Raw genomic sequence first — 26,889 nt, forward strand, 5'->3', positions numbered from 1 at the left:
ACAAGTAATATAGATTTAAATCTGGAAAATGTATTTTTTAGGGAAGGAGGTAAAAAATGGGCTGAAAGTATAGGTAACCCACTTTCGAAGTTCCACTGGGAAATCTGGAGCATCTCTCCAGCAGCTCCCTTTGTCACCGGTAATAATGTTAAAGAATTTCCCTGGGAACTTAAAGAATAGATTAAGCAAAGTTCTAATAGAGAAAAATAAAATGAAATTAAGGGAATGGCTAAGAGGAATGAACACAAGAGAGGAGTTGGAAGAGGTTTTAAAAGATAGAAAACTAACTTGGTTAAATTATTGGCAATTGGAACAATGGACTAAAATTGGGTAAGAGAAAATGGAGATTGTAGAGAGTTGTCGAAGTTTGAGGAATTAATAGTTAAAAAATAAATTGATAAGGGAGAATGTACGGTGACAAAAGGGTTAATGAGTGAAATATATAGAATATTGCTTGAGAAAGGGTTGATGGATAGCTCAGGAAAATTGGTTTGGGAGACAGATTTGAAGGTACAGATAGGACAGCAGAGTTGGGAAGGACTATGGAGACAAAGAGTGTTGAGAAATATGTCAGTGAGAATAAAAGAGAATTATTATAAAATTATATGGAAGTGGTACCTAACCCCAGTTAGATTAAATAAGATAAATAAGCAGCTCTCAGCAAGAGGTTGTGGGGAAAAGGGAACGTATTTACATATGTGGTGGGAATGTAAATTTGTGCAAAAGATGTGGAAGATGGTGTTTTCTGAGATTGAAGAAATTGAAGATAGAAGAAACACCAAGAGTTGCATTACTCTCACTATATGAAGATTTAAAATGTAAAAAAGAAATTAAGGAATTGATAACAAATTTGCTGACTGCAGCAAGGTTAATTGTAGCTAGGAACTGGAAGATTCAAGGGGATTATTGTATTGAAGAATGGTATAAAGAAGTATGGGATATAGCTATTAATGATAAATTGACATGTAATATTAAAGTGAGAAGAGATATGGCAAAAACGAACGATTTTGAGGGAATTTGGAAACAGTTCCTAATATTTGTGTTGTCTAAGGGAAGTGGGAAACCACCAGCAGAAGAAACTATGAGATTTTGGAAACAGGAATAAGGTCCCGAGGTGGGGGGTGCACTTTTAGGTTAAGTATGTTTATGTTAAAAAGATTAAGCGAGAATATATGATATTAATGTGATTCAACATTAATTTTACGTTGTTTTTCTTTTAATTGTATTGATGTATGTTTAAGTATTGAAAATAAAACATCAATAGCGCATATGGGGAATGGAACTTGGACACTTTCTCATTCCATGAGCTAGCAAATGAATGAGTTCCAGGGTGGAGAAAAATTGGTTTTATCATTTGCAATTCCCTCCCCCTAAGCAATGTGATTGGAGGGGTGGGGAAGGGAGGAGACTGTGGCTATTGGTTAGCCACAGATGTCAATCTCAAAACTCCCCCCCCCTTCACCCCTTGGTGTCTTCCTAATATAGAAATGTGTTCAGTTAGCTGTCCATCAACACAAAATATGCCCTCACGTTGGCTGAAAAACCTTCAGACCTACAGATCCATTCAGGACTCTGAATGATCTTCTAACCGCACTGCGGGTTTCCGACAGTTTTAAAACTGCCCCCTAACCGCCCCGCAATTTCGGAGGTCTGCCGAGCCCCTGAATTTTCAGTTCAGAGTGCACTCCCCTCTTTAGCTGTTATTGCTTTTAGTTCTAAATTGCACAGCTCCATATTAGTGAAATCTGTACTACATAGTAGAAAGGCTCTTTTGTTTCTGAAACTGAATCAAAAAGTCAACTGCTTATTAAGAAAAACTTTATAAAGATTTATCTAGTTGAAAGAAACTGCTCAAATAGTTAAGAACTATTTATTATTTGACTTTTTAAAAAAACCCTTTCTACCAAATACGGCAATCCAGGCAGCTATATGAAATATTCATTTTAAAAAACCAGCTTTATCACACTGAATAAAGGAGGAGAGGAGCAGGTACCTACCTGTGGGCTGGTATGTGCAGAAAAATTCATGCCTGGTGGTGAAGACAAAGGAACAGAATGTGATCCAATGTGATTGGCTGTAATTACCCTGTATGGAGAGCCCATTGTGTTGCCTGGTCCTACTGAGTTCATAGGGGAGGAGAGAGTCCTCGAAGCACTGAGGGGAGCCTCAAGGTAGTTGGACTGACCATCTATGGAGTCCCCTGTGGGAAGGGCCAATGCCAGATTGGCAGGTGCAGAATTGGTGTGAACTGGAGAATCTGAAAGGAAAGGAGAACCTGAATAAAGGAGGGTGACAAAGCCAGGAACACACACAAGCACCAACATACTTCCCCCCTCCCCAATCACATCCCCCCCGCCCACTAACCTGAGTTCTGAGAAGTCCATGGACAGCACTACAGAGTTCAATTCCTTTTGCATGAGAGCAAACACTGGAGACTTATGTCATCTTTGTAATATCTGTTTATTCACAACTCTACAAGCAAACCACTTTGGTCGCCCAACCGCTAATCCTCCACCAGATGACCTAAGAGCAACAGATCCAGGGGCAATCTATATGCCCCATGTACCCCGTTGTGGCATGCAGAGTGGTGCTATGTCATTTCTACAACGCAGCCGCTAACTTGCAACCACCATGGGGATTTACATATACATGCTAAGTAATGATATGGGGCAGGTTTTTCCAATCCATTCCCCCTTTATGCACATTCATACACCACTCTTATACAAAAGCAGACATCATTCATGCATATAAATAGTTAACCACCACTTTGAAAGTGTTATTTATCCCCTTCCCACAACTCCTACAATTCCTGGGCCTTTTGTGCTAATAGTTTTCAGATTTCTGAACAGCTGAAATGTCCACAAACATTCCATAACACCCCTATGACTTGAGAACATTATATTAAACGATTTCAAAAACTATAATCTTCCTTTACCACACATTCTGTCCCCCACCCATTTTATTGAGTTAATCTGAATTTGGGAGTAAACTGGCAAAGTGGTTTTGTCTGCAACCATGTGAAGAAGAAGAAAAAGCTCCTGTAACAGCAGAATGTAAAATTAATCCACCCATAAAAATCAACAAAAAGTCTTGTGGCATCTTAAAGACCAGCAAATTTATTATGGCATAAAGGTCATGCACTTATATAGTCCAGAAAAGTGTATACCATATTAAAATTGTTGGCCTTTAAGGCAGAGGTGCATAACTACACATGGGGCACATATGTTGCTGACTTCGGGGTTGGGAGCCACACACACACACACACCAGTGATTGTGAGAGAGATCACTTTTTCTATACTGCTAGCAGTAACAGGGAAAGAATGATCTTTATGAGGACCTCCAGGAGAAGAAGGAGAGAGTACAGTTGGCAAGGAAATTAGCAGGAGCTATTCCACAATGATGGGGGAGTCAGGACACCCTTGGGGACCACAGTAAAGGTCCGGGGGGGGGGGCACAGGTTGTGCACCCCTGCTTTAAAGTGACACAAGGCTCCACTGTTTTTGTTGCAACAGACTAACATAGCTACCCCTCCAAAAAACCCTAATGCCAATAACCTATGGAAACGTTCTTCAAATAAGGATTCAACCAGTTTTCTAAGGTTCACCATTGCTGGGTATTTGCATACATCACTGGAGAAGAAGTTCCCCCCAAAACTGTGGCTGCAGCAGTTGTGACCAGTCTCTCATGCCAAAAAGCATCTTGTGGTGTTGAGCGGGTGGGGGCTGTCAGGAATGCAATGCAAGAGGAAATAATTACTCCCTTCCCCACACAAAGTCCTAATCTCCATTGCCCCCACCCCACCCCATAACTGCTATTTAAAGCAGGGGAGGGAATTATGTATGCCAAATTCCATGTTTAAACGTTAGCATGTAGTTTGGCTCAGAGATAGCTCTGCCCCTAACCAGATGGCACCCTGTGGAGAGGCAGGCTGGACACAGGCAATTTAGGGCTTGAAAAATTTAAAACCATCATATTGATTTGATCCCCAAAGTTGAATGGCACCCAATGCACTTGATACAAAACTGGAATTCTAGGATCTTGATCTCTCACCCCATTTTCTTTACCCCACCTCAGAGTTTGGCAGGGCAGGGCGGGGCAGGGAGATGGTTTAGATGAGGGAGAAAATCCAGTCCACACTGACTAGCCTGTGCACAAAGAGCAGCCTTCCTGTTGCACTCATATTTCATATACCAACCCAAATAGTTTAAATAAGGCTACCAGCTTTATTTTGTGGCACATGCCTAGTGGGAGAATTGAGAGAGAGAGAGAGAGAGAGAGAGAGAGAGAGAGAGAGAGGCAGAAAGAAAAATAGACAGACAAGGACCTTTTCCATTCCATGCACAGAATTAAACCTGAAATGGTTTGATCATCACAGGAGAATCCAAACTCCACTGACTCTGACAAATATTTTTAATGTTTCAGGAAGCTGACCTTTTCTTATCTTTTATTGTATATCTTCTCTTTGAATCAGATTTGGCTGCTACTTCAGGTAGAATAACACACACTGTCACAGAAACAATTTTGCAATAAATAAATATTGGAGGGGAGCCAGAAGATGAAGCTGCCTAACTTGAAGACACAGCCACTCTGCAAATGTGGAAAGCAAGCAAACTCCTGACCTTTCTACTGAGCAACCATATCTCTTACCTCTACAGACCAAAGTAGCCTATACATTAAGCGTGGTTTCATTTAATGTCTCTAGGCTTTTTCTTAGAGTGACCATATCGCTGGAAATTCCCGGTACTGGGCTTCCAAACCAGGGCTCCCACTGGAGATTTACTCAGTAGAGTAAATCTCTGGAGTAAAGTCAGAGACCGACATGTCTTCCTTGCACTCCGACCCGCTGCTTCCTAAGCTGGCTCAGGAGACAGCAAGACGCAGCACAAGGAAGGTGTGTCGCTCCCAGAAGTCTGCCTTCTCGTGAGACTTCCGGGACAGGCGGAGAAGCTGCCACTTGGTTGGTGCCTTCCCTGCCTCTCCTAGAAGTCTCACAAGAAGGGGGACGTCCGGGAGAGGAAAGGAAGCTGCCACTTGCTGGCTGGCTTCCCGGCCTCTCCCGCAAACCACTGACCAACGTGTCTTCCTTGCACTTCATGAACTGGCTCAGGAAACAGCAGGATGCAGCGCAAGGAAGTTGCGTTGCTCCCAGAACTCAGCTTCCCTTCTTCTCCCAGAAGTCTCAAGTCTTGTGAGACTTCCAGGTTGAGATGTCTTGCAAGACTTGAGATTTCTGGGAGAGGGCGGGGCAGGGGGTGAGTGGCCTGGCCTGGCCCTGGAGCCAACTGGCCCCATCTGGCACCTCCAGAGCAGCAAGGAGAAAGGTGAGCGGGCAGTCTCAAGGGTCATGGAGAGGAGGGCAGCTGCTCTGTGGGCTGGAAAAGAATTGAGGGGGGGCCCCCAGCTGCCCCACTAAGCCAAAGCAGGCAGCGTTAGCTAAAGGAGGGCCCCTTGCGAGGCAGTCACAGCCTTCCTCCTCCCTCCAAGCTGGAGGAACCAGCTCCTCACCCATTCAGCCAATGGGACCTGTTTTAACAGTGCAATTCTACTCAGAAGTAAGTCCCACTTAGGAGGTCAGTGAGACCTGCTTCCATGTAAATGTGTATTTTCTATTGTTTTAAAAAGCCCCTTTCCCCAAATTGAGTCTTAATCTGGAAACAGGGAGGAATGCATTCCAATAAAATTCTCTCTTACAATGAGTCTTAGAACGAGTTATTTTAGCGAACACAAGTCCATGACTCTCTCCAGCATCTCCTTTTATAAAACACTTTCAGGTAAAGTGCTTGGATTATTTTATTGTTTTCTCCCTGAAGGTTCAATTTTCTACTTTTTAGACAGGGTTGTTGTTGTTGTTTACTTCCTTTCTTACTGCATCAGGGCCGGCTCCAGGATTTTGAGGGCCCTTGTGCAACTACTGTGTTTTTCTCTTTATGTGGCAACTGTAGGAATAATGCCTTTCAACCTTTTAACCCACAGATTCTTCTGAAATATTTTATAGGTTGTGCTAGTATAACAGATGATTGTCCTTTAAAGGGACAGATTCAACTTTTTTATATATAGTTAACACATTCTATTTAATGAGCATTTGTCAAAAGCATTGGGAGATAAGAGAGAGTACTGGAGATTGCAAAGCAAGTTATCGTTGCTTACATTGTACACCATTATTTTTATTGTTGTTGTTAATATCATGTTGTTAATATCATTAACAACAACAATAACAACAAATACCTTCCAGGGTGTATATATTTGTAGAACTTGTTTTGGAGAAAAAAGCTTGTTGTTTTGATCCTGTATAGGGCTCAAGTTACAGGAAGCCAGATTCCAGCTGGACATCAGGAAAACCATCCTGACTGTTAGAGCAGTATGACAATGGAACCAGTTACCTAGGGAGGTTGTGGGCTCTCCCACACTAGAGGCCTTCAAGAGGCAGCTGGACAACCATCTGTCAGGAATGCTTTAGGGTGGATTCCTGCATTGAGCAGGGGGTTGGACTCGATGGCCTTGTAGGCCCCTTCCAACTCTACTATTCTATGATTCTATGATTTTATTTCAGCATTAGATAAGAAATTACATAGATTGCATATAATATATATATGTCATGTTTTCTTTTTAAAAAAGAGTACATCTTTATTGTGAGGTTCATCAGACAAATGTTTTATCGCACATTCGCTACTGCCCACTTACCGATGTGTGTGTGTTCTTTAGACGATGACATTCACCTCCCATGTGCCTCCCACTCATTTTACGTAGCAAATTAGACCCCTTTTAATCCAGATTTTTTGTTTGTTTAAAATGGAATGTGCTGTGCTCTCTTGCTGTGTGCAGGAAAAGCGGTGCAATTAAAACAGTGGTCTTTGTTTATTTCCTGTTTCCCCTCTGGGAAGGATGAGGAAGTGTGGAGAAGCAACAATAAGGAAATGTGATTTCCCCCATGTGATGATGCTCTATGTACTTTGCATTTTATATGATTAATAATATGGTAAATTACAATGCAATCCTATGCACATGTACTCCACAGTAAGTTTCCCTGTGTTCAATTACCTTTACTCCCCAGAGTTCCCCAAGATGATGCCCGTGGGCACTTCTAATACCACCCACAACACTCTTCACTCCCTGCCCCTTTTAAATAAAAATAAACAGATAAAATCACTCAGAGAATTATTTTACACTAAAAATGCCCCATTCATAAAGCCATAGCAAAAGCAGATAGAAATTACATCCCACTCAACCTAGTACAATGAAATGAAAACCAAACATGACCACTCACACTCGCAGAGAAAAAAGAAAAATGAGCACAGAAAGCACTACATGGGAAGGATTACAATATAATACAGAACCCACAAATAAGCAAAGAACAATCGTACAAATGTATCAGGAAGGGCAAGCCATTTCCTGAAGCTGAAGAATTCTTAATAGCCATACAGGATCAAGTTATAGCAACCAAGAACTACCAAAAATACATAATAAAAGATGACAGTGTAACAAGAGAATCATGTAGGAAATGTCATCAGTCCCAAGAAACAATAGACCATGTAACAGGAGGATGTAAAATTCTAGCAGGAATGGACTATACAGACAGACACAATTCAGCTGCAAAAATAATTCACCAACAACTGGCCATCAAATTCAACCTCAACAAACAACATACTATACTTATTCACCTGAAACAATCTTGGAAAATGCAGTATAAAATATACTGGCACAGAACAATTCATAGGGACAAGACAATACCTTGCAATTGACCAGGCATAACAGTTATAGACAAAAAAAAAGAAAAACACACCTACCTCATTGACATAGCAATAACTAATGACAAAAATGTTGTAGAAAAGGAAGAGGAAAAGAAAGAAAAATATACACCACTGGCTATGGAAGTTAAAGAACTATGGCAACAAGAAAAAAGTTACAATTATTCTGTTAATCACATCACTCACTGGCATCACATAATTTTTTTTTTACAGAAAACCTTCAGAAACTGAGTGTACCAAAATTCATCCACACCAACATCCAGAAAGCAGCCATACTTAAAACATGTTCAACAGTCAGGAAATTTCTGAATCAGTAAAAGACAGCATGACTTGGCAAAGCCCATCATGTTCATCTTGAAAACCCACCAAGAGTGAGAAATGAGAGATAATAATGAAAACATTAGAGAGCCAGGTTCTCCTTCCTGTTCCTGAACCTTCCACTGATCAGTCTTGGTGGAAGATGTAAATATTTTCCATCTTATTAATCAAAATGGGAGGAATTTGGTTTAAACAACAACAACAACAAACCTGGAGGAAAGGGAGAAGAAAGCTGCTCTGACCTCACTTCCAACAGGCAGGGCTTTAGGTAAGTCAGATGCTTTGACCATGGAGCATTTTGACTTGGGAAGTAGGATTGCCCTGTAAGAGTTATACCTGAGAGAATATCTTGAACTTGAGACCTAATAGGCCTCAAAACATATTGTCTCCTGTACACTTTGGGAGGTTTTCAGAGTAAGGGGATGGAGGTGGAGTAAGCAGGGATGTTTCAAGAGACATAAATACTTGGAGGTTGACCAAAAACTCCACAGAAAAAGGTGGGGTTTGAGGATGGATTTGAAGTAAGCAAGAGGTAGCACAATGAAGATGTTCTGCAAGGTAGTTCCAATCATATGGTGCAACAAGACAGAAAGAGCAGGGACTTTTCAAGGAGGCAGAAGTCCTTCTGATGGCAAAGAATGGTGGAAGATGTAGCTGCAGCCCAAAGCAGCAGGTCAGATACAGCAGCCCCCATAGACCACACTGTTCATGGTATTGTTTAAAATAGGGTCCAAGTTGGTTGTGGACAGATGGAGGTGTCCTCGGGGAACTGGGCTCTAAAAGGGAACTTTCTTGTGGGCAATTTGGTTATTTGGTTAATACACACACACGCAAACAGTTCACATAGTCGCACAAGTCTAGGGCTGAAAGCTAGTAGATTTCACAGGGCACGGTCTCTATATTTGTGCATTCATACACTATGAAGGCTTTGATGCTTTGAACACAAACGCACGCACACTGGGCTGCTCCATATAGGTCTGCTCTTTAATAAGAGAACCGTGGAAGTATTATTTATTTATTTATTTATTTATTTATTTATATAGCACCATCAGTGTACATGGTGCTGTACAGAGTAAAACAATAAAATAGCAAAACCCTGCCTCACTGGCTTACATTCTAATAAAATCATAATAAAACAATAAGAAGGGGAGGAGAACGCACCAAACAGGCACAGAGTAGAGTAAAACTAACAGTATAAAAGTCAGATCAAAATCAAGTTTTAAAAGCTTTAGAAAAAAGAAAAGTTTTTAGCTGAGCTTTAAAAGCTGCGATTGAACTTGTAGTTCTCAAATGTTCTGGAAGAGCGTTCCAGGCATAAGGGGCAGCGGAAGAAAATGGACAAAGCCGAGCAAGGGAAGGAGAGACCCTTGGGCAGATGAGAAACATGGCATCAGAGGAGCGAAGAGCACGAGTGGGGCAATAGTGTAGGATGAGAGAGGAAAAATAGGAAGGAGCTAGACCGTGAAAAGCTTTGTAGGTCAACAGGAGAAGTTTATATCGGATTCTGAGGTGAATTGGAAGCCAATGAAGAGATTTCAGAAGTGGAGTAACATGGTCAGAGCGGCGAGCCAAGAAGATGATCTTAGCAGCAGAGTGGTGAACAGAAACCAGCGGACTGATGTGAGAGGAAGGAAGGCCAGAGAGAAGAAGGTTGCAGTAGTCCAACCGAGAAATAACCAATGCATGAACAAGAGTCTTGGCAGAAGAGACAGACAAAAATGATCGAATCCTGGCAATATTATACAGGAAAAAACGACAGGATTTAGCTACTGCCTCAATATGAGGAATAAAGGAGAGCGAGGAGTCAAATATAAAGCCAAGACTACGAGCTTCCTTGACTGGAGTGAGTGTAACATCATTGACAGTAAAAGAGAATGAGAGATGAGGAGAAGGTTTAGGACAACGGTTCTCAACCTGTGGGTCGGGACCCCTTTGGGGTTCGAATGACCCTTTCACAGGGGTCGCCTAAGACCATTGGAAAACACATATTTCCGATGGTCTTAGGAAACTGTATTGACTGAACTATGTCATGTATCATCTTTTGTATTATTAAAGCTATTGTTATGTATTATTTTCATTAGCAAACCATCCCATGACAATGGATCATGTAGAGAAGAACGAAAATAATTTTATGGTTGGGGGTCACCACAACATGAGGAACTGTATTAAAGGGTCGCGGCATTAGGAAGGTTGAGAACCACTGGTTTAGGAGGAAAAACAAGCAATTCAGTCTTTGCCATATTAAGTTTCAAACGACAATGAAGCAACCAAACTGAGATATCTGAAAGACATGCTGAGATACGATCATGAACATCAGGAGAAAGATCCGGAGATGAAAGATATAATTGTGTATCATCGGCATACAGATGATATTGGAGGCCATGAGACTGAATAAGATTACCCAAGGACAACATGTATAAAGAAAACAACAACGGGCCAAGCACCGAGCGTTGCGGAACCCCTACTGAAAGGGGAAAAAAAGAAGACGAGCTGCCATTAGCCAACATGTTGAAAGAGCGACCCACTAGAGAGGAGGCAAACCAGTTATAGACGGAGCCACAAAATCCGAGGACATGAAGGGAATCCAAAAGAAGATCGTGATCAACCGTGTCAAAGGCTGCAGTAAGATCCAGGAGAATAAGAATAGAATAAAGGCCTTTAGACTTGGCAATAAGAAGTATTCTACAATAAGAAGAATAAGTACTGGCACAATTTTCCAGGCTGTATTCAAGAAGACTGCATGTGTTGCAATTTGGACTTCCAGATATCAGACAGACAAGCCAGACAGCCCAAAGTAGGACTTGAGTTTCTTCTTCTTATTTATTTATTTATTTATTTATTACATTTCTATACCGCCCAATAGCCGGAGCTCTCTGGGCGGTTCACAAAAATTAAAACCATTCAAAGTATAAAACAACAGTATAAAACCATAATATAAAATACAATATAAAAGCTCAACCAGATAAAAATTCTTCCTCAATTGTACATCTGCCTGCCATTTCTGTAGGCCACTTGTCAAAGAGTGCAACATTTTCCTCCTGAGACATTCACTGGCACTAGAGTCCACAGTCTCTAGAAAAGCAAAAAGCATTCCCCTTATAAAACAATGACATTCTGCACTTGCTCAGAGGCACTTAGCCTAGCTGTCAGGATTTTTTAAACACAAAACCTTACACAAAAGTGTCCAGAAGATAGGATTACCGTTATAGGCCCACTAGAGTTTCTGAAACTATAGTGGCAAAGACAGAATAAAAGATGTGAAGAGTAAGGGGAAAGGATTTAGATAATATAGATAGTAGAGTTGTGATGAAAATACAGGTTTTCATCACAACAAAAATGAAACTAATTATTTGCAACAATACAAGGAGCAGACTGTACAGAGCAAATTTATACTGATACTGCATATCAAACTAACTCTGAAATTGCTTTTAAATGCAATTTAGATAGAGACATAGGGTGTCATCAGACAGGGGGATTTTCACATTTCCCTACTGTTGCCATTTATTTATTTATTTATTATTACACTAGCTGTACCCTGCCACGCGTTGCTGTGGCTCAGTCTGGTTAAATTGAAAAGAAAGAAAAGACAAAGTGGATGTTTCTAATATGTTTAATTTCACAATGCTTGTGGATATACAATATTTTTAGTTGTTCCATTGTCTGTGTAGATATAGAGATTGTCTGGTTTGCCGACTCTAGAACACGCAACATATAATTGTCCATGTGAGAAGCAATCTGTGTCTAGATCTAAACCGCACAATTCTAAAGATTGGCCCTGAGCTTTGTTGATGGTGATTGCAAACGCCAATCGAATTGGGAATTGCAATCTCTTAAATTGAAATGGCATATCTGTTGGAATCATAGGAATGCGAGGAATGAGGACATCTTCACCTTTGAAAGGTCCTGTCAAGATTGTTCCTTCTATGACGTTGCTCAGTAATTTTTTTACTGCAAGCCACGTGCCGTTGCAAAGTTTTGGCTGGTTGATATTTCGCAACATGATAATTGGCATGCCGATTTTCAATTGCAGTACGTGCGGTGGCATCCCTGGCAGATCGAGTGAATTCAAAAATTCTGTTGGATAATTAACTGCTTCATCTGCTTCCACAACAGTGTCGATGGACTTGTATGTGACTGCCTCGCTTTGAATGTTAGATTGAATAATATTGTTAAGTTCGTAGACGTTTTTGTTCTTGGCCGCAAGAATAGCTGGTTCACTCAGCCAATCGTGATTCTTATAATTGGTTTGAATATTTGGAAATACTTTTTCAACCCATTCTTCTTTTGACGTCACTAAATTACAGAAGTTATGAGGTAATAAAATTCGTCCTGAGGTCAGATCAACTGGCACCTTTCCGTTCCCAATTTCCAGCAATTAACGTGAGAATATCTCAGCTGATCGATCGTTTTGCAGCTGGACACACATATTTGTAGTTAATTTTAACGTCTTTACGTGTCGCCACAAAGTAGAGTATTTCAGGGAAGCATTTATTTCGTCCGCTGGTGTCGAGCGAGGAATTACAGGTAATGTTTGCCTGAAATCTCCTGCAAGCAATATTAATGTGTTCCCAAATGGTCTGATGTTTCCACGCAAATCTTGCAATGATCTATCAAGAGCCTCGAGTGATTTTTTGTGTGCCATTGTACATTCATCCCAAACAATAAGTTTGCATTTTTGTAATTTTTTCCCATGCCGGATGCTTTGGAAATGTTGCACGTGGGAGTTTCAATGAATTGTATGTTTAATGGCAATTTCAAAGCGGAATGAGCAGTTCTTCCACCAGGTAGCAATGTCGCAGCTATTCCGGATGACGCAAGAGCTAAGGCTATGTCATTTTGGGATTGAATTGCTGCCAGAATCAATCTAATTAGGAACGTTTTACCAGTTCCTCCTGGCGCATCTAAGAAGAAGATTTCTCCAATCCCGTTATTGATGGTTTTCATTATTTGATCGTAAATGCGTTTTTGCTCAAGCGTTAGCTTAGGAATATTTGATTGCACACACGACAAAAGATCATCCGTGTTATAATTTTGTTCACGACGCAATTCTACATCAAACGAAGCAGCAACAGTTCGATTCGGTGATGGCATTCCCAATTGATTGAGAACTTTGTTTGCGATTTCTAAGCACAAATCTTCAATCATTATTAACGCTTCGTTGTAGATTTCTGGTGTGAAATCCATGTTTATATTTGAATTTTCTTTGCGTATTTGACGGAGAATATCTTCAGCCATGTCCGATTTATATTTCTCCCATAACTCTGTTGGAGATGAAGGAGAGCAGACGGTCAATATGATTGCAAACAGTGCACGAATTTGATTTGGATGTGACGTGTTGCACGCGTCATTAATGTATACATCCCAGTGTCGGTCGTTCTCCAATAAATTCAGAGCTTGACATGCACTGTGGAAAGTGGCACGTGTAACGCCGTTGACAATTCTCAATTGATGGAAAGACGTTGGGCCGGCCACATTTACCAACAGCATGTGAAGAAAGAAGCATTCCTCTTGATTGGGATGCACGGTGTACAGTGTGCCTATCGTAGTTTCTTTGAATATGCCAGGTTGTCCGTCGACTCGCTCTCCTCGGTTGCGTCGTTGAAATGATTTTCTACTTGCATTCCATGTGTAATACGTAGGCACTTCCGAATACAGCAGTGTTTTTGCAAATGCATCATTTTGACATAACGTGAAGAAACCAGTTAACGTTGTAGCCGGTGGATTCAGGGCTATTTTTTCCACATTTGCAGCTGTGAAATAAACGCGTTGTCCATTTTCTAGGTGTACTGCTAAGTGAACAACAGCTGGACTTCGTTCATGTATGGGAAATGATAGAATTCGCCATACAGCTTCATTGCCGCTTATGTATCTTCCAGCCTGATACTGTGCTATTTCATCGATATGTATGACCGCATTCCTATCACTTATTTCTGGTTGCACGCCAAAAACTGCCATGTCACTGCCTTTATTCACGTACTTACAAATGTATTTTATTGATTTTACAGAGTTACAGTATTCCACGTTTATGTGCGCTTTGTATGTTTTTGATAGCAAAGGCGAATATGGAACAACCCACCGGTTATCTACTTCGATGTCACCATTTCTCATTTTTATGGTTTCTAATTTTCCGCCATCTTCTGCTGATCTTCGTCTGTATAAAGGATATCCATCGTTTCCTGTAACTGTGTTGGATACTAATGCTCGAGGATATCACTTAGAACATTTTCCGTCTATCATGCATGGTGAATTTGGATTCAGTGTACCGCAAGGTCCATGTATCATATTTTTCGTCACAACTTCATGCAAATCCTTATCGACGTCGGCATCTAGTATTTCAGCGCATATTACACTGTCAATTTCATTTGAAGTGATTTTGTTTTTGAGCCAGATTAGTATATGTGTGTGTGGCAATCCTCTCTTTTGCCATTCCACTGAGTACATCCAGCAGCGCACAGACCCAAACACTTCATGTTTTACCATGAAATCCATCAGCGATTTCAGCTTCTGTCTGAAAACATGTGCTGTGATGTCATGCCTATCCACCGGCGATTGGCCAGGAAATAAGAGCTGTTGTATATCGTCCCAAGCTGGATTGCATGTGAATGTAATGAATCGGTCTGGACGGCCGTAGTGACGAACATACGCAATTGCATCTTGAGCGTACTCATGCATATGACGTGGACTGCCTGTATATGAAGATGGCAAAATCGTTAGTCTTCCAACGTTAGTTGTATTTCCGTCATTTACAACTGCATCTCGCAAATGAATGTATTCTTCTGAGCGAAGCTTGGTCTGATTTAAACGGATGAATATCAAATGTTCTGTTTCTATTTTTGCATACATATCTATGATGTATTGGTGAAACAATTGATGGCATTTCAAAATGTGATTGTCTTCATTTTCTTGAATCATTAATCGGTATGAATAATAGTTCATTGCGCTGCATTTCATATCTGTTTCTTCGCCACTGACTGGATTTATCATCTTAACGTTGAAGTGATATCCATCGGCACCATCCCAAAAAATGATTGGATATTGCAGGGCATCGTAGCATCGATGAGTTTCTGCAATTTTTTTCAATTGATTGTTTTTCCGATGAATAACAATATCTCTAGGTTGAAATTGATCTCCGACTATAACAATTGCCACTTCGTCTATAGTTGGAGCACTGAATCTTCGCACATGTTCTCCAGCAGGCGTTTTGTCAGCATGAATAACAATCTTGTGTGTATCAGATGGCATCATGTCAATTGCTGTTTTGAACAAATGTACTAAATTGTTTTTTTCGTGAAGTAGCTGTTGCAGTTTTGAAACGATGGACCTTTTTATGCCGGTATAAATTCCGCAGCGTGCATTCAATTCATCATTGCCATCACCAATGAAATACATTTGTAGGAATTTATGTTGACTATCTTGAAATGGAAGGAAGGAGCCGGCTTTATGATAAATTTGTCCTTTGACTTTGAAAGTTGGCATAAATGGAGCTGTGATGATTTCTGCGCCGAATGACGTCATTTGGAAGCATGAGTTGTATTTCCTGATGTTAGATAGGAAATGCTTTGATTCTGCGGTATATCCAGCAAGCAAAGTTTGTAATGGCTCTGGTGGTTCTCCAAGTTGAGGCAGTTTAATTTTTCCAGCAGCGCAACACATTCCTTTTGTTTCTCCATTAAATTTAAGAGCCTTGCAATAAGGACACACTTCAGTCATAGTGCCGATGAGAACATGCCGCCTCAAACTATAATCATCAGCTGGGTTGTACCGGAATGCAAGGCGATTGTAATCGTGTGATTGTTTACCATGGAGTCGTGTTTGATGCTGATGTACTGTTTCTCGTTGACGTCTTTCAGCCACTCTCAGCCTGTCGCGTTCATTCTGTTGAGAACAAAGCAGATCTGAAGCTGTAGAACGCGATTGCCGTGCTCGCAATCGTGCATCCTCAAGTCTGGCTGAACGTTGCTTGCCTGGTTCCTTGGCACGTATTTGAAGCATTCTTTTTCTTTTTTTCTCGTTTGCTGATGCCCATTCTTCCTCAGTCTGATTTGCAATTTCTCGTTGCAGTGCTTCTGCTCTGCGAGTACGACGACCTAAGTGTGATCTTCTGTGAGGCATTATTTGGATGAAGTAAAGCAAATTGTTTGGTTTTTAAAAAAGGATGTTTTTACGGTGAGGAGGTTAGCGGAAACTCCTGGCAGTTACCTTTCTTCAGAACGTGTAACTGTCACAGGTGTGACATCTATATTCACTCAGCCAATTGTGAGAGAACATGCAAATAAGAGAGAAGGCAGAGGCAGTGGACTGGCCTACTGGTTGGCGATGTCACAATGATCAGCAGGACTGGTTTTGAGGAGGCCTATTTCTTCGATTTTAAGACAAACATAGTTACATAACAACGCTCGCGTATTCGAATGCAACGTTGTGTCAAAATTTCAAAGCAATTGGTGAAGAACTTTCGGAGATATAACGTCTGTTTCGAACGAACATTTACATTTCTATTTATATAGATTTCTATACTGCCCAGTAGCCAGAGCTCTCTGGGCGGTTCACAGGAGGCTATGGCCTCCTGCTGCTGTCCCACAATAGTGACAATCTCTTTACATATGGAGAGCAAGAGGAAGCAGCAACAACCACATGGCCCATTCAGTGGGCGTTTTTATTGCGCTGCTTTTCCTGCACACAGCAGGAAATGGTGGCAAGTTTCATTTTAAAAAAATAATTCGGATTTTCCTGATCTTTTTTTGCGATGGAAAAACGAGCGGAAGGAGTGGAAGGTGCATGGGAGGTGGACGCGTCATCTAAATGACAAGCAAAAAAATAAAATGTGAGTGGGCAGTAACAAGCATGCGATAAAACGCTTGTCTGATGACAATGCTCATAAAGGGTTTTTTCCAAATGTAAATTTGAAATGTTTAATTTTCCCAAGCTTTGAGAAATATACCAGGTGTAGGTTTTTTTAAAATGTATCACCTGTAGATGAAATGAAAGACCTTGAAGTTTTTAACATTAAAAGTGAAGGAATGCAATAAAACCTTAATATGTAAGGTTAAGAAAAAGGTTAGAACTTTAGAGGAAGGTGAGAATTTTTGGAAGATACATCAGGGCTTGAACAAACAGCAGAGGGCAGAACGATCGGTGTCAAGCTTCAGACAGACAAGCTCAGCTACTGTCCTTGACACTACAGAATGAACTTTTCAAGAAATTCCAGATTTTGTTATTGCAGCCATTGATAACTGTTCCAAACCAATGAAAAGTATCCTGACAGCAAAAATAAAGGAAGAGGAAAAGGATATCTTGGTTAAATAAATTTGAAGAATGAAGAATTTGAAAATTATCTCTTAATGTTAATGCTATTAATAGGATTATTAAATCAAAAGGAAAATCAGATATATTATTTTTCCAAGAGACACAGAAAAAAGTACCATGTACATATAGAAACCAGGACACATATTAGCATCACCAGGATCCTCTAAAGCTCAACAGTTATCTCAAAGCCCAATTTACAGAAACAATGGACTCAAGAATAAACATCATGGAAGATATGTTCTAGTTAAGATGAAATGTGAAGCTGAATTGTTTGCGGTAGAATGCATTTATGCTCATAATCAAAAACAGAAAATCTGTTATGCAGATTTAACAGTAGTTTTAAGTAAGTGTGTGTGTGTGTGTGTGTGTGTGTGTGAAAAAGAAATTCTAGAGAAAGTCTTTAGAAAGACTATAAAACTTTTTTGTGTATATTATGTTTGAAGAGGATTTCACATGATAAAGATTATACATTTTTCCTGCTAATAATTTCTCAAAAATTGATTTAGATTTAAGTTCCCCATTTATGTTAAAACAAACTTTAAAAATTAAAATAAAACATCTTTAGATGCAGACCAGTTACATTAGAAATTTAAGTATGTGAACCAAAATGAAATAAAATTTAGAAATTCAACAAATTATTATTGGAAGATAAAGATATTTAAGAGAAGATGGAAAATTGAAATTTTTTAAAATGTAGTATGATGACCGTGGGAAACTAATAACACATTTGTTAATAATGCAGTCCTGTGCATGTGTACTTGAGTTCAATGGGATTTACTCCCAGGTGCGTAGCCCTACAAGTGTAAACAAAAAAGAGATTATTTCAAACTATTATATAAAAGATGAAATTAATTTTTTTAAAAAACACTTTGATGCAGTACAGTCAAGCAAAAACATGGAAACTTTTAAAGCCAGAAAAGTCACAGGAATATGCTCTTTAACAGCAAAGATATTGGGTCTGGTGAGGGAGAAGGAAAACCTTTGCCTTTAATATAGGGGGAAAGAAAAGAAGTGTCTGAGTTCTGAAATCAGAAAGCAGGCTCTGTAATGGTGTGCAGTCTACAACCTCCAGCATGCACTGCCTCGGAGGGCTGCATTTACCAAGGCCTAGGACAGTTCTCCGGGGAAGCAGGTGGCTGCGGGGCACTTATGGAACGTGCAGTGGACTGCTACATCCTAAATCATGGACTGGTACATCCTGAATCACGCTAGTGATTGTGCTAGCAGCAACAAGTGCCCGCTGTTCCTGGGCAGTCTTCCCAGGTAGTAGTAGGCTGTTATCTTCCATTACGGCAGGGGTTCTTAACCGGGGGGGGGGGGGGTACGCCTCCCCAGGGGAGGTTTGGACTGACTCCAGGGGAGGTGGGAGTAGCCTCTCAACTATAAATTGTTTATTTTACAAGTACATAACAGCGCAGCTTGGCCCAACCTTATTTCTTTCTACTAATCTTGGGAGCTCCGACGTAGCTCATTTGTACACCACATGCGTTATTGTAGTTATCGTTACCTGCTACACATGTGTTAGCGTTTGTGAAGAACAATCTTTCAAGGTAAGTGACTGCTTTGTTCTATGTCACTTTTTTCCGGTTTATTGCAAAAAGTGAGCTGGGCCAAAAGTGTTGATTGTTCAATTTTTTGGCATTTCGTGGAGGGGTGGGAGGAAAACGAAAACTCTGGAGAAAAATGCTTGGGGAAGGAGAAATTTTCAGAGAATTTCTCCTTGGGGAAAGGGACAGGGTTTCCACCTTTTGAAGTTTAAGCAGTTGTTCCTTTCTTCTTTCAATTTTTTTTATATTTTTAAAAGCGCCCCTTGAAAATGCAGCAGCCCAAGAGTTCTATCTGAATGCTGTTTGGAGAGGGTGAGGTCACATGGTCTCCAACTGCTCGCCTAGGAGCACAGGAGAAAAGGCCTACAATAAGGTGACCCTATGAAAAGGAGGACAGGGCTCCTGTATCTTTAACAGTTGCATAGGAAAGGGAATTTCAGCAGGTGTCATTTGTACATATGGAGAACCTGGTGAAATTTCCTCTTCCTCACAACATTCAAAACTGCAGCTGCCCTGCCCTCTTTTAAATCTGATCACTCTAGTATAGCTCCTGCAGCTTTAACTGTGGTGATGAAGAGGAAATTTCACCGGGTTCTCCATATATACAAATGACACCTGCTTAAATTCCCTTTTCTATGCAACTGTTAAAGATACAGGAGCCCTGTCCTCCTTTTCATAGGGTCACCCTAGCCTACAACTCCCAGCATAGGCCTCTTCTCCCTCAACTTGATTGGATTGTGCGGCTGGGATCTTCCAAGTGCCGAGGGGTGGTTTACAAACAAACAAACAAGGCTCCTCCACAGTCAGCTACAAAACTATTCATTGCTTGTGTTTGTGTTCCTTTCATTGAATATGCATTTTTTTTAGTGCAGAGACAGAACTAAAAAATGCAAACTCGTCCTGCCTAAGCCTAAATTTTGGGCCGTTAACACATGGGAGGCGTAGGTCATAAGATTTTTCACAAGGGAGGTGTGACACCAAAAAGGTTAAGAACCACTGCGTTACGGAGTCCCAGGCCTGTGCAGTTCCGTAGCTGCTGAGGCCTTGGATTTCTGAATCTGAAGCCAAGGTTTGCTCAGGCCTACTCAATGCAAGCAAGCCTTTCTTTCAGGCCCAGATGATGCTTACATTAAGAGGCCCTTTCATCCCTCGATTGGCGCGGTGTGTGTGGGGGAGGCCTGCTCGGAGCATGCACAGATATCCTCCCAGCCATGCTAATAGCGTATTCGATCTGCACACTTTCAAGAGTCCCGGAAACACGCAGCTCGCTTCCACCCTTCTCCTCCCCAGCCCCCTGCACTTTTCCCAGACATTAAAGAAAAATTTAAAATTCCACTTGGACCCCACCCTGAGGGTACAAAAAGGAGGTCATAAGAACAGAAGAAGAGCCCTGCTGGATCAGACCGAGGGTCCATCTAGTCCAGCACTCGGTTCACACAGTGGCCAACCAGCTGTCGACCAGGCACCAACAAAGCGGGAGATGGTGCAACAGCACCCTCCCACCCATGTTCCCCAGCAACTGGTGCACACAGGCTTACTGCCACAGATCCTGGAGGTAGCACAGAACCATCAGGGCTAATAGCCATGGATGGCCTTCTCCTCCAGGAATTTATCCAACCCCCTTTTGAAGCCATCCAGATTGATGGCCATTTATTTATTTATTTATTTATTACATTTCTATACCGCCCAATAGCCAGAGCTCTCTGGGCGGTTCACAAAAAGCTCTCTAGGCGGTTCACTACATCTTGTGGTAGTGAATACCATAATTTAACTATGCGCTGTGTGAAGAAGTCCTTCCTTTTATATGTCGTGAATCTCCCAACAGTCAGCTTCATGAGATGACCCCAGGTTCTAGCATTTTGAGAGAGTAAGAAAAATGTTGGTCAGCCTCCACAGGACACGTCCCCTATACTGCTTTCCTAGTATTATTTCCTGCTTTTTATTCCACATTCATAATGATTTGACAGGTGTAGATCTGGCCTTTGTGTGCCTGAAATATGCAGATCTACTTTCCCCCACAAGCTTAAAGCGGGAGGCGCGACAAATAGGCTGCATGCGGCCTCCTATGAGTCTTCTCCCTACTGCATTTATCTCCCTCCGCTGCAGTGTCTTCCCATTGGTTACACCTCCTCCACCACCTTCCCCCAAGAAGGGTGGTGTTTTAAAAATCCCATTGCCTTCCTTGGAGGTGAGGGCTGCTCTGAGTGCAGGTTTGAGCAAAGTGACCAGCTGTGCTTCTGCCTCTCAAGTCTAGATGGGCCAGAACAAAGCCATGCAGTTCTGTAAGGGGTTGTCTCTTCACAGCGCCGAGTTGGCTTCACTGTGCTGCCAAACACCACAGTATCGCTGGTGTGGGGTGGTGGTGAGCAATCTAGATGAAGGGAGGAAGTGTGGGACTTCCGGCACTCATTGGGTTCACCTTCCACCCGGGAACACCCCCAAGCGAGGACAGACAGTGGAAGAGCGGACCTCACTTGGGCAGGAAAAGTTGGGGTACGTCCCCCACTTTTCTGCTCCAATCTCGGGCTCTTTGCACCAGGGTGGCTTGGATCTGGAGCCACTCTGGGGCTTCCAGAGGGTTAACAGTTAGGAACCTCAGTCATGGATTTAACTACCATTGCTGCAAAGATGCATTGGGAGAGTCCAATTTGGAATGGGATACTCTGTGTGTGAGTGAGTGTGTGTGTGCACGCGCATAGATGCTCAACCCTTCCCCAACCCACTATATGATTGCTGAAAAGAGTGTAATTTGTAGTGCTGTGCTGAAAATTTCTCCCATGAGAATTTTGACCATTCTCGTTCAATTTCACAAGACAAGAAATTCTTTTCAAAAAGAAATTCAAATGAGAAGACTTTTTGGAGAAATTCTCATGGGTTTGGTTCAGTGTTTTTGTGCTTACCTTACTTATGAGATGGCTGAGGAGTGTGTGTGAGTTCCTGTCTTTTAATGTACAGTCATCTCTGGCAGCTTGTATTGGCTTCCTGCACTTTTCCTTCCAGGGGAAGACATCGTAAATGTCGGATCAGGAAGTGCAGGCAGCCTGGGAGACTGTAGAGCAATGGTGAAATGTATAACAGAACATCTCATGTTAAAGTGATTAGGTAAGGTCAAAAACACCAACAACACACATTCAGAATGAATTATAAAATGCCCTGAGAATGAGGCAGAAAAATGGAAACTTCTTTCATGTGAAGAAAACTTTCAGGAAATTCGTACCTCCTAGAAATTAATGGACACTTCTCAGAATTTTCATCACATTTTCTTCACCATTATTTTTTGTGGTGGCTGCATTCTCTCCTCTCAATGCGCTGGAGTGATGTTACGTATATGGGGTATTGTGGAGGATGCAACATGGGGGCCAGGCAGCCAACACAGTAGATGTAGTGCAAAACAAACAAACAAACAACCTTAGAAAACAAAAAGAAAGAAGCTGTTCTACAACACTTGCCAATGGTGATGGCTACCTGTGAGAAATTTTGGAGAATTTATCCTCCCCCAGGAGATATTTGGTAAAATTGTCCTTCCAATTTCTCCACCCACAAATAGGGTGAAGAATTTTGAGAGGCCACTTGTGCACAACTCTAGTAATTTGCCCAAAAACTAATACTCCCTTCTAAATAACAGGGAACCCTCAGAACACCTCACTCTCATACCTAGATCATCTATAACATGGATGGAAACTTCTGGCTCAGAGGCCCTAATATGCCACACGAAGGTTTCCAACCGGCCCTTGGAGGCTTGGGCTCCCCCGATGGGACCTGCCCCTCTCCAGGCCCCATCCCCGAGAGGCTACCAATACAGTGGGAATTCCACTCCCTGCTGCTCGTCCTCCCATTTACAGGGGGATCCCAGATTTATCTCCAATCTCATACTGAAGATAATAACAGGGATCACCCTTCCTTAGCACAGTAGTTGGAGGGTGAGCGGGGCGCTAAGTGCCTCCCCAGGTGCCTCTACCAGGTGGAGAAGTGATCCACCTCCTGGTGGATCACTCCTCCAGGCGGGCGGGCTGGAGGAGTGCCGGGTACAGGTGTTAATCTTATAACAGCAAAATAGCACTTTAACAAACAAGTCTCCAAAAGAGCAGTTGGTGAAACACTGATTTGGCAAAGTCTGGAATGTGTATTAAATATGCAAAAGCTGATGCATCAAGTTCTCCAGGCCACAGGCAGGGAAACCCCCAGCATGCTCTCCCACAACATAGACAGAGATACAGTGCTCACCTGGATACAAAACCATACACCTTTGCAGTGGCAAAGGGATGGTTGTGATTGTGTGTGCAGGGAATCATGGCTAATTCTGGCTCCCTACTGCATGTGCCTGAAAGATACACACCACAAAAAACATACACTTGCTGGACACATTTGTTGGCTGTTAGTACCCATATACTGCTTTGGTCTTAAATGTTATAGATTTATAAATCTGATTATACACTCTAACCTATGCATAATGATTTCTCTCATGCCCTGTCCCTTCCTTAGTTTTAGGGTTGGCAGCTTTGGTTTACCAATCCCATCCCGTGCTTTGAGTTGGAAACTGACACACTCAAATTCAGCAAGTGAAGCTTTGTGTTTTTGTCTTTGCCTGGAAATCTGTGAGTCAAGCTGTTATTAAAAGTACAAGAGCAGTACAAGAAGTTGGCAGTTCTATGCAGTTTATGGGACTAATTTCCAAGGCTAACATTTATATCCAAACATCTTATAATATGAATATTTGAGTGTGACAAACAGGCCATATTGTAACTGCCATGCAATATGCTCACCTAGATTTTAAGAGGTTGAGGCAGCAGAGACACATGGTGGAGCAACAACAACAAGTCTCTCATATAGTCTAGTCAAGTCCTTAGACCCAAGGCCGGGCAGAGATGTGACTGCACACCTTTTGATGCCTCAGTCCAACAATATTTGTGCATCCCTCACACACATCAATATAACAGTTAGAGCTAAACCGTATACTTCCCAAGGCAAGGAAACCACATATTAATATAACAACCTCACATTTTCTTGAGGTAAATCTAAGCCAAATAAATTCACGGCAAGCTCTCTTACTTTGCCTGAAGATTCAAACCTGATGCTCACTGAGAGGGTAGATCTGTGCATGGGCTTTCCTAATACAGGTTTTGAACTCACATGATAGTTTTTGTATGGAGGAGCATTTCCACAAACGAAATCCTGGCACATGGAAGACTAAGCTAGCCACCTTTCCTTCCAACAGACTAGTTGTGCTGCCTGCTCTAGCCAGTCTGAGGTACAGTAGAGGCACCAGTTTACCACTTTAGCAAAGGATGACAGGGATGCCTGAGCTAAAAGAATGCCCATAGAATTCTTCTCAATTAAGAAAGTGGTTTCTGATTTAAAGGCACAGAAACTTCATTCTCTTTTCCTCAACAGCATCAGAAATCTAGCAAGCGTTCCCCCCCCCCACACACACACACCCTTTTTGCATTATCTGTGCCTAAGCTGTTGAATTGCTGCTTGCATTGGAAATCAGAAACCACACAGGAAATACTTACTCCCAAAGCCTGTGGGAAACTTAATGAAGTGTGGATAATTCCCGTACATGTTTAATCTTCAGCTCATCTCTTCATTGGAATTGCAATGGTGCCTCCAAGTTTAAAGATCCTTAAAATGTTCCGCTCTTTTCAGCAATTCCAAGATAGCTGCCTCCTCAAGTGGAGAAGAAATTATGTAGAAAGAAGTCCTGCTTACCCTCAAGATAGTGGCAGCTACTGGCTGGTTGGAATCAAGCAGGTTTCAGCAGCAGCAGCTCATCCTGCTGCTGCTGCTGCTGCTGCTGCTACTGCTGCCACCGCTACTACTGCTCTCCCATTCAGTTCTGGGCAGGGCTTCTCTCTCTCTCTCTCTCTCTCTCTCTCTCTCTGCTCCCTGGAAACTTGCAGTGTGCTATATTGGTAGCTTAATCCATCAGTGACAAGACCAATCAATGCATCACAGCACTGGTATAGGTCACAAATCAAATCCTGCTGGGGGGATTAACTGAGAAGAAGAGTGAGGCATTATTTGATATAATAATAATAATAATAATAATAATAATAATAATAATAATAATAATAATAATAATACCATCAATGCTGTGTGGAGTAATTATAATTTTGACATATGGCCATAGTAACAGGCAGCTGCTTCTGTGTTTATCTCAGAGAATAAATGAGATATAAAATAGGTAACATTATTGATTATGATTGGATCAAGCATTTGTTCATGTAAATACATGGTGTGATTTCATGGTTGCCATCATTTATTTAAGGGTGGAGTCTGTGTTTTTAACACCTACTTGAAAGGAATAAAAGATGGAAACCATAGTGTTACTTCAAAGTGACAGCATGCATTTATATCAAGAAGTATTATGCAGAACTCTTAAATTTAGTAGAATACAAAACAAGGAGAGTAGCTTTGATGCATTTCATTGATCTAGAACTGTAGTCAGATTAAAGAGAACACTCAATTCACAAACTGGGAATTCAGCTCGTTCTCATCTAGAAATGAGTAGGCAGTGATGCAGCTAGTTAGTTTTAGACCCAGGACTCACTGGTCTGAACAGTGGAGTCGGAGGCGTGTTATACTCCTTCAGTTGTGGAGTGCACAGTGAACATTTTGCCCCCACCCCACTTTCATTCCATATTTTACAACTGCTTCTACATGTCTGATGTTAGCACAACTTTCCCCCCTCCCACAACAAAAACATTTTCTAACCCTCATTTAAAAAAAGAAAGAAAGAAAGATTCTGAGCATAAGCAGATTCACATTTTAAACTCACAAATCATAGCACTGTCATTACCATGGGAATAAATTGGAGTTTGCGTCTTCTGCCCTGATGCTAAACATATTTCCTTGTGAATAAAGACTGTTGTGTTGCAGAAAAGGATTGTGTATTTTTAGAGTAAAAATTATAACATGATTTTAAATCATAAAAATATAAAAAGTAAAAATTATTTAAAAAATGTAAAATCCCTGATTGGCTGCTCCCGACAATAAAATGTTTTAAAAATAAGCAGAAAGGATGCCGCAGCAAGCTGCATCAGTCCTGGTGTTTCCCCACCCTCCGACATGACCAGACCAGACCAGCCACTGACAGCTCACCAGTTTGCCATTATCCCGATCACCTGCCACCCTCTGGGTGGCCATCTAGGCGGTCCTGTGGACCCTTGGACTTTGGCCCCAAGGTTTAGCTGTAACTGAATCACTGGAAGCAGAACTCCAGGTTTTCCCTATGGGAGGCAGAAGAGGAAAGTAGTTTAATGGTCTGGAGATCTACACATATTTAGCATTGTCACTCACATAGATGATGGAAGAAATTTGTTTTCTGTTGCTCTAGAGGGCAATATACTGAACCAATGGGATCGAACTACAAGACAAAAGATTTAGGCTAAACATTAGGAAGAACTTCTTGTTACAAGCTGTGGACAGTGGAACAGACTTTTCTTAAAAGGTTGTGTCGTATTCTCATCCATTAGAGGTTTTAAAGCAGAGGTTGCATGGTTACCTTTCAGGGATGTTGTGTTGTACTGTGGATTTCTTACACTGACTGGGGGTCAAACCATATAGCCTTTGAGGTTCCTTCCAATTCTGTGAAAGAATGGGAAAGCAAGTGCAGGAACTGTACCCTTCCCTTTTGCCTCAAAAACATGACTAGCTGCATGTGCCTCACCTCCCTCCCTTCGAGGACTGCGAGCATTTTCATAGTCCAGGGCAGAAAGGGAGGAACCAGATGAAGCAGAGAAGGCTGCGGAGAGCTGCTGAGCAATGACAGCTGATGTTTTAAAGCAGCACGTCAAGACTGAGGCCTCGCCATCCATTATTTAGCTCCATGGAGTGTTCTGCAAAACTCAGTAACATGTGCATTTGCATCATTGTGTGGTATAAAGATGCATAAAAATATTTTGTCAGATGAGGAATTATATATCACCTGAAAGCTTGCATTATCTTCAGCAGCCAATCCAAATAAAATAAAATAA

The 26,889-nt window shown here is 41.5% G+C and overlaps 1 protein-coding gene across 1 annotated transcript in view; it reads right to left on the reverse strand.

The window, feature by feature from the left end:
• Window positions 1-24,551, reverse strand: part of RXRG (retinoid X receptor gamma) — a 61,478-nt gene extending 36,927 nt beyond the window's left edge. The window contains exons 1-2 of the mRNA XM_063116876.1: window positions 24,427-24,551; window positions 1,998-2,257 (exon numbers count right to left, since the gene is read on the reverse strand). Of these exons, the coding sequence (XP_062972946.1) occupies window positions 1,998-2,257; window positions 24,427-24,475 (309 nt within the window). The 5' untranslated portion in view covers window positions 24,476-24,551. The remainder of the gene's footprint in view (window positions 1-1,997; window positions 2,258-24,426) is intronic.
• Window positions 24,552-26,889: the final 2,338 nt, after the last annotated feature.

The sequence above is a fragment of the Elgaria multicarinata genome, chromosome 1, assembly GCF_023053635.1.
Source record: "Elgaria multicarinata webbii isolate HBS135686 ecotype San Diego chromosome 1, rElgMul1.1.pri, whole genome shotgun sequence".
Lineage (NCBI taxonomy): Eukaryota > Metazoa > Chordata > Lepidosauria > Squamata > Anguidae > Elgaria > Elgaria multicarinata.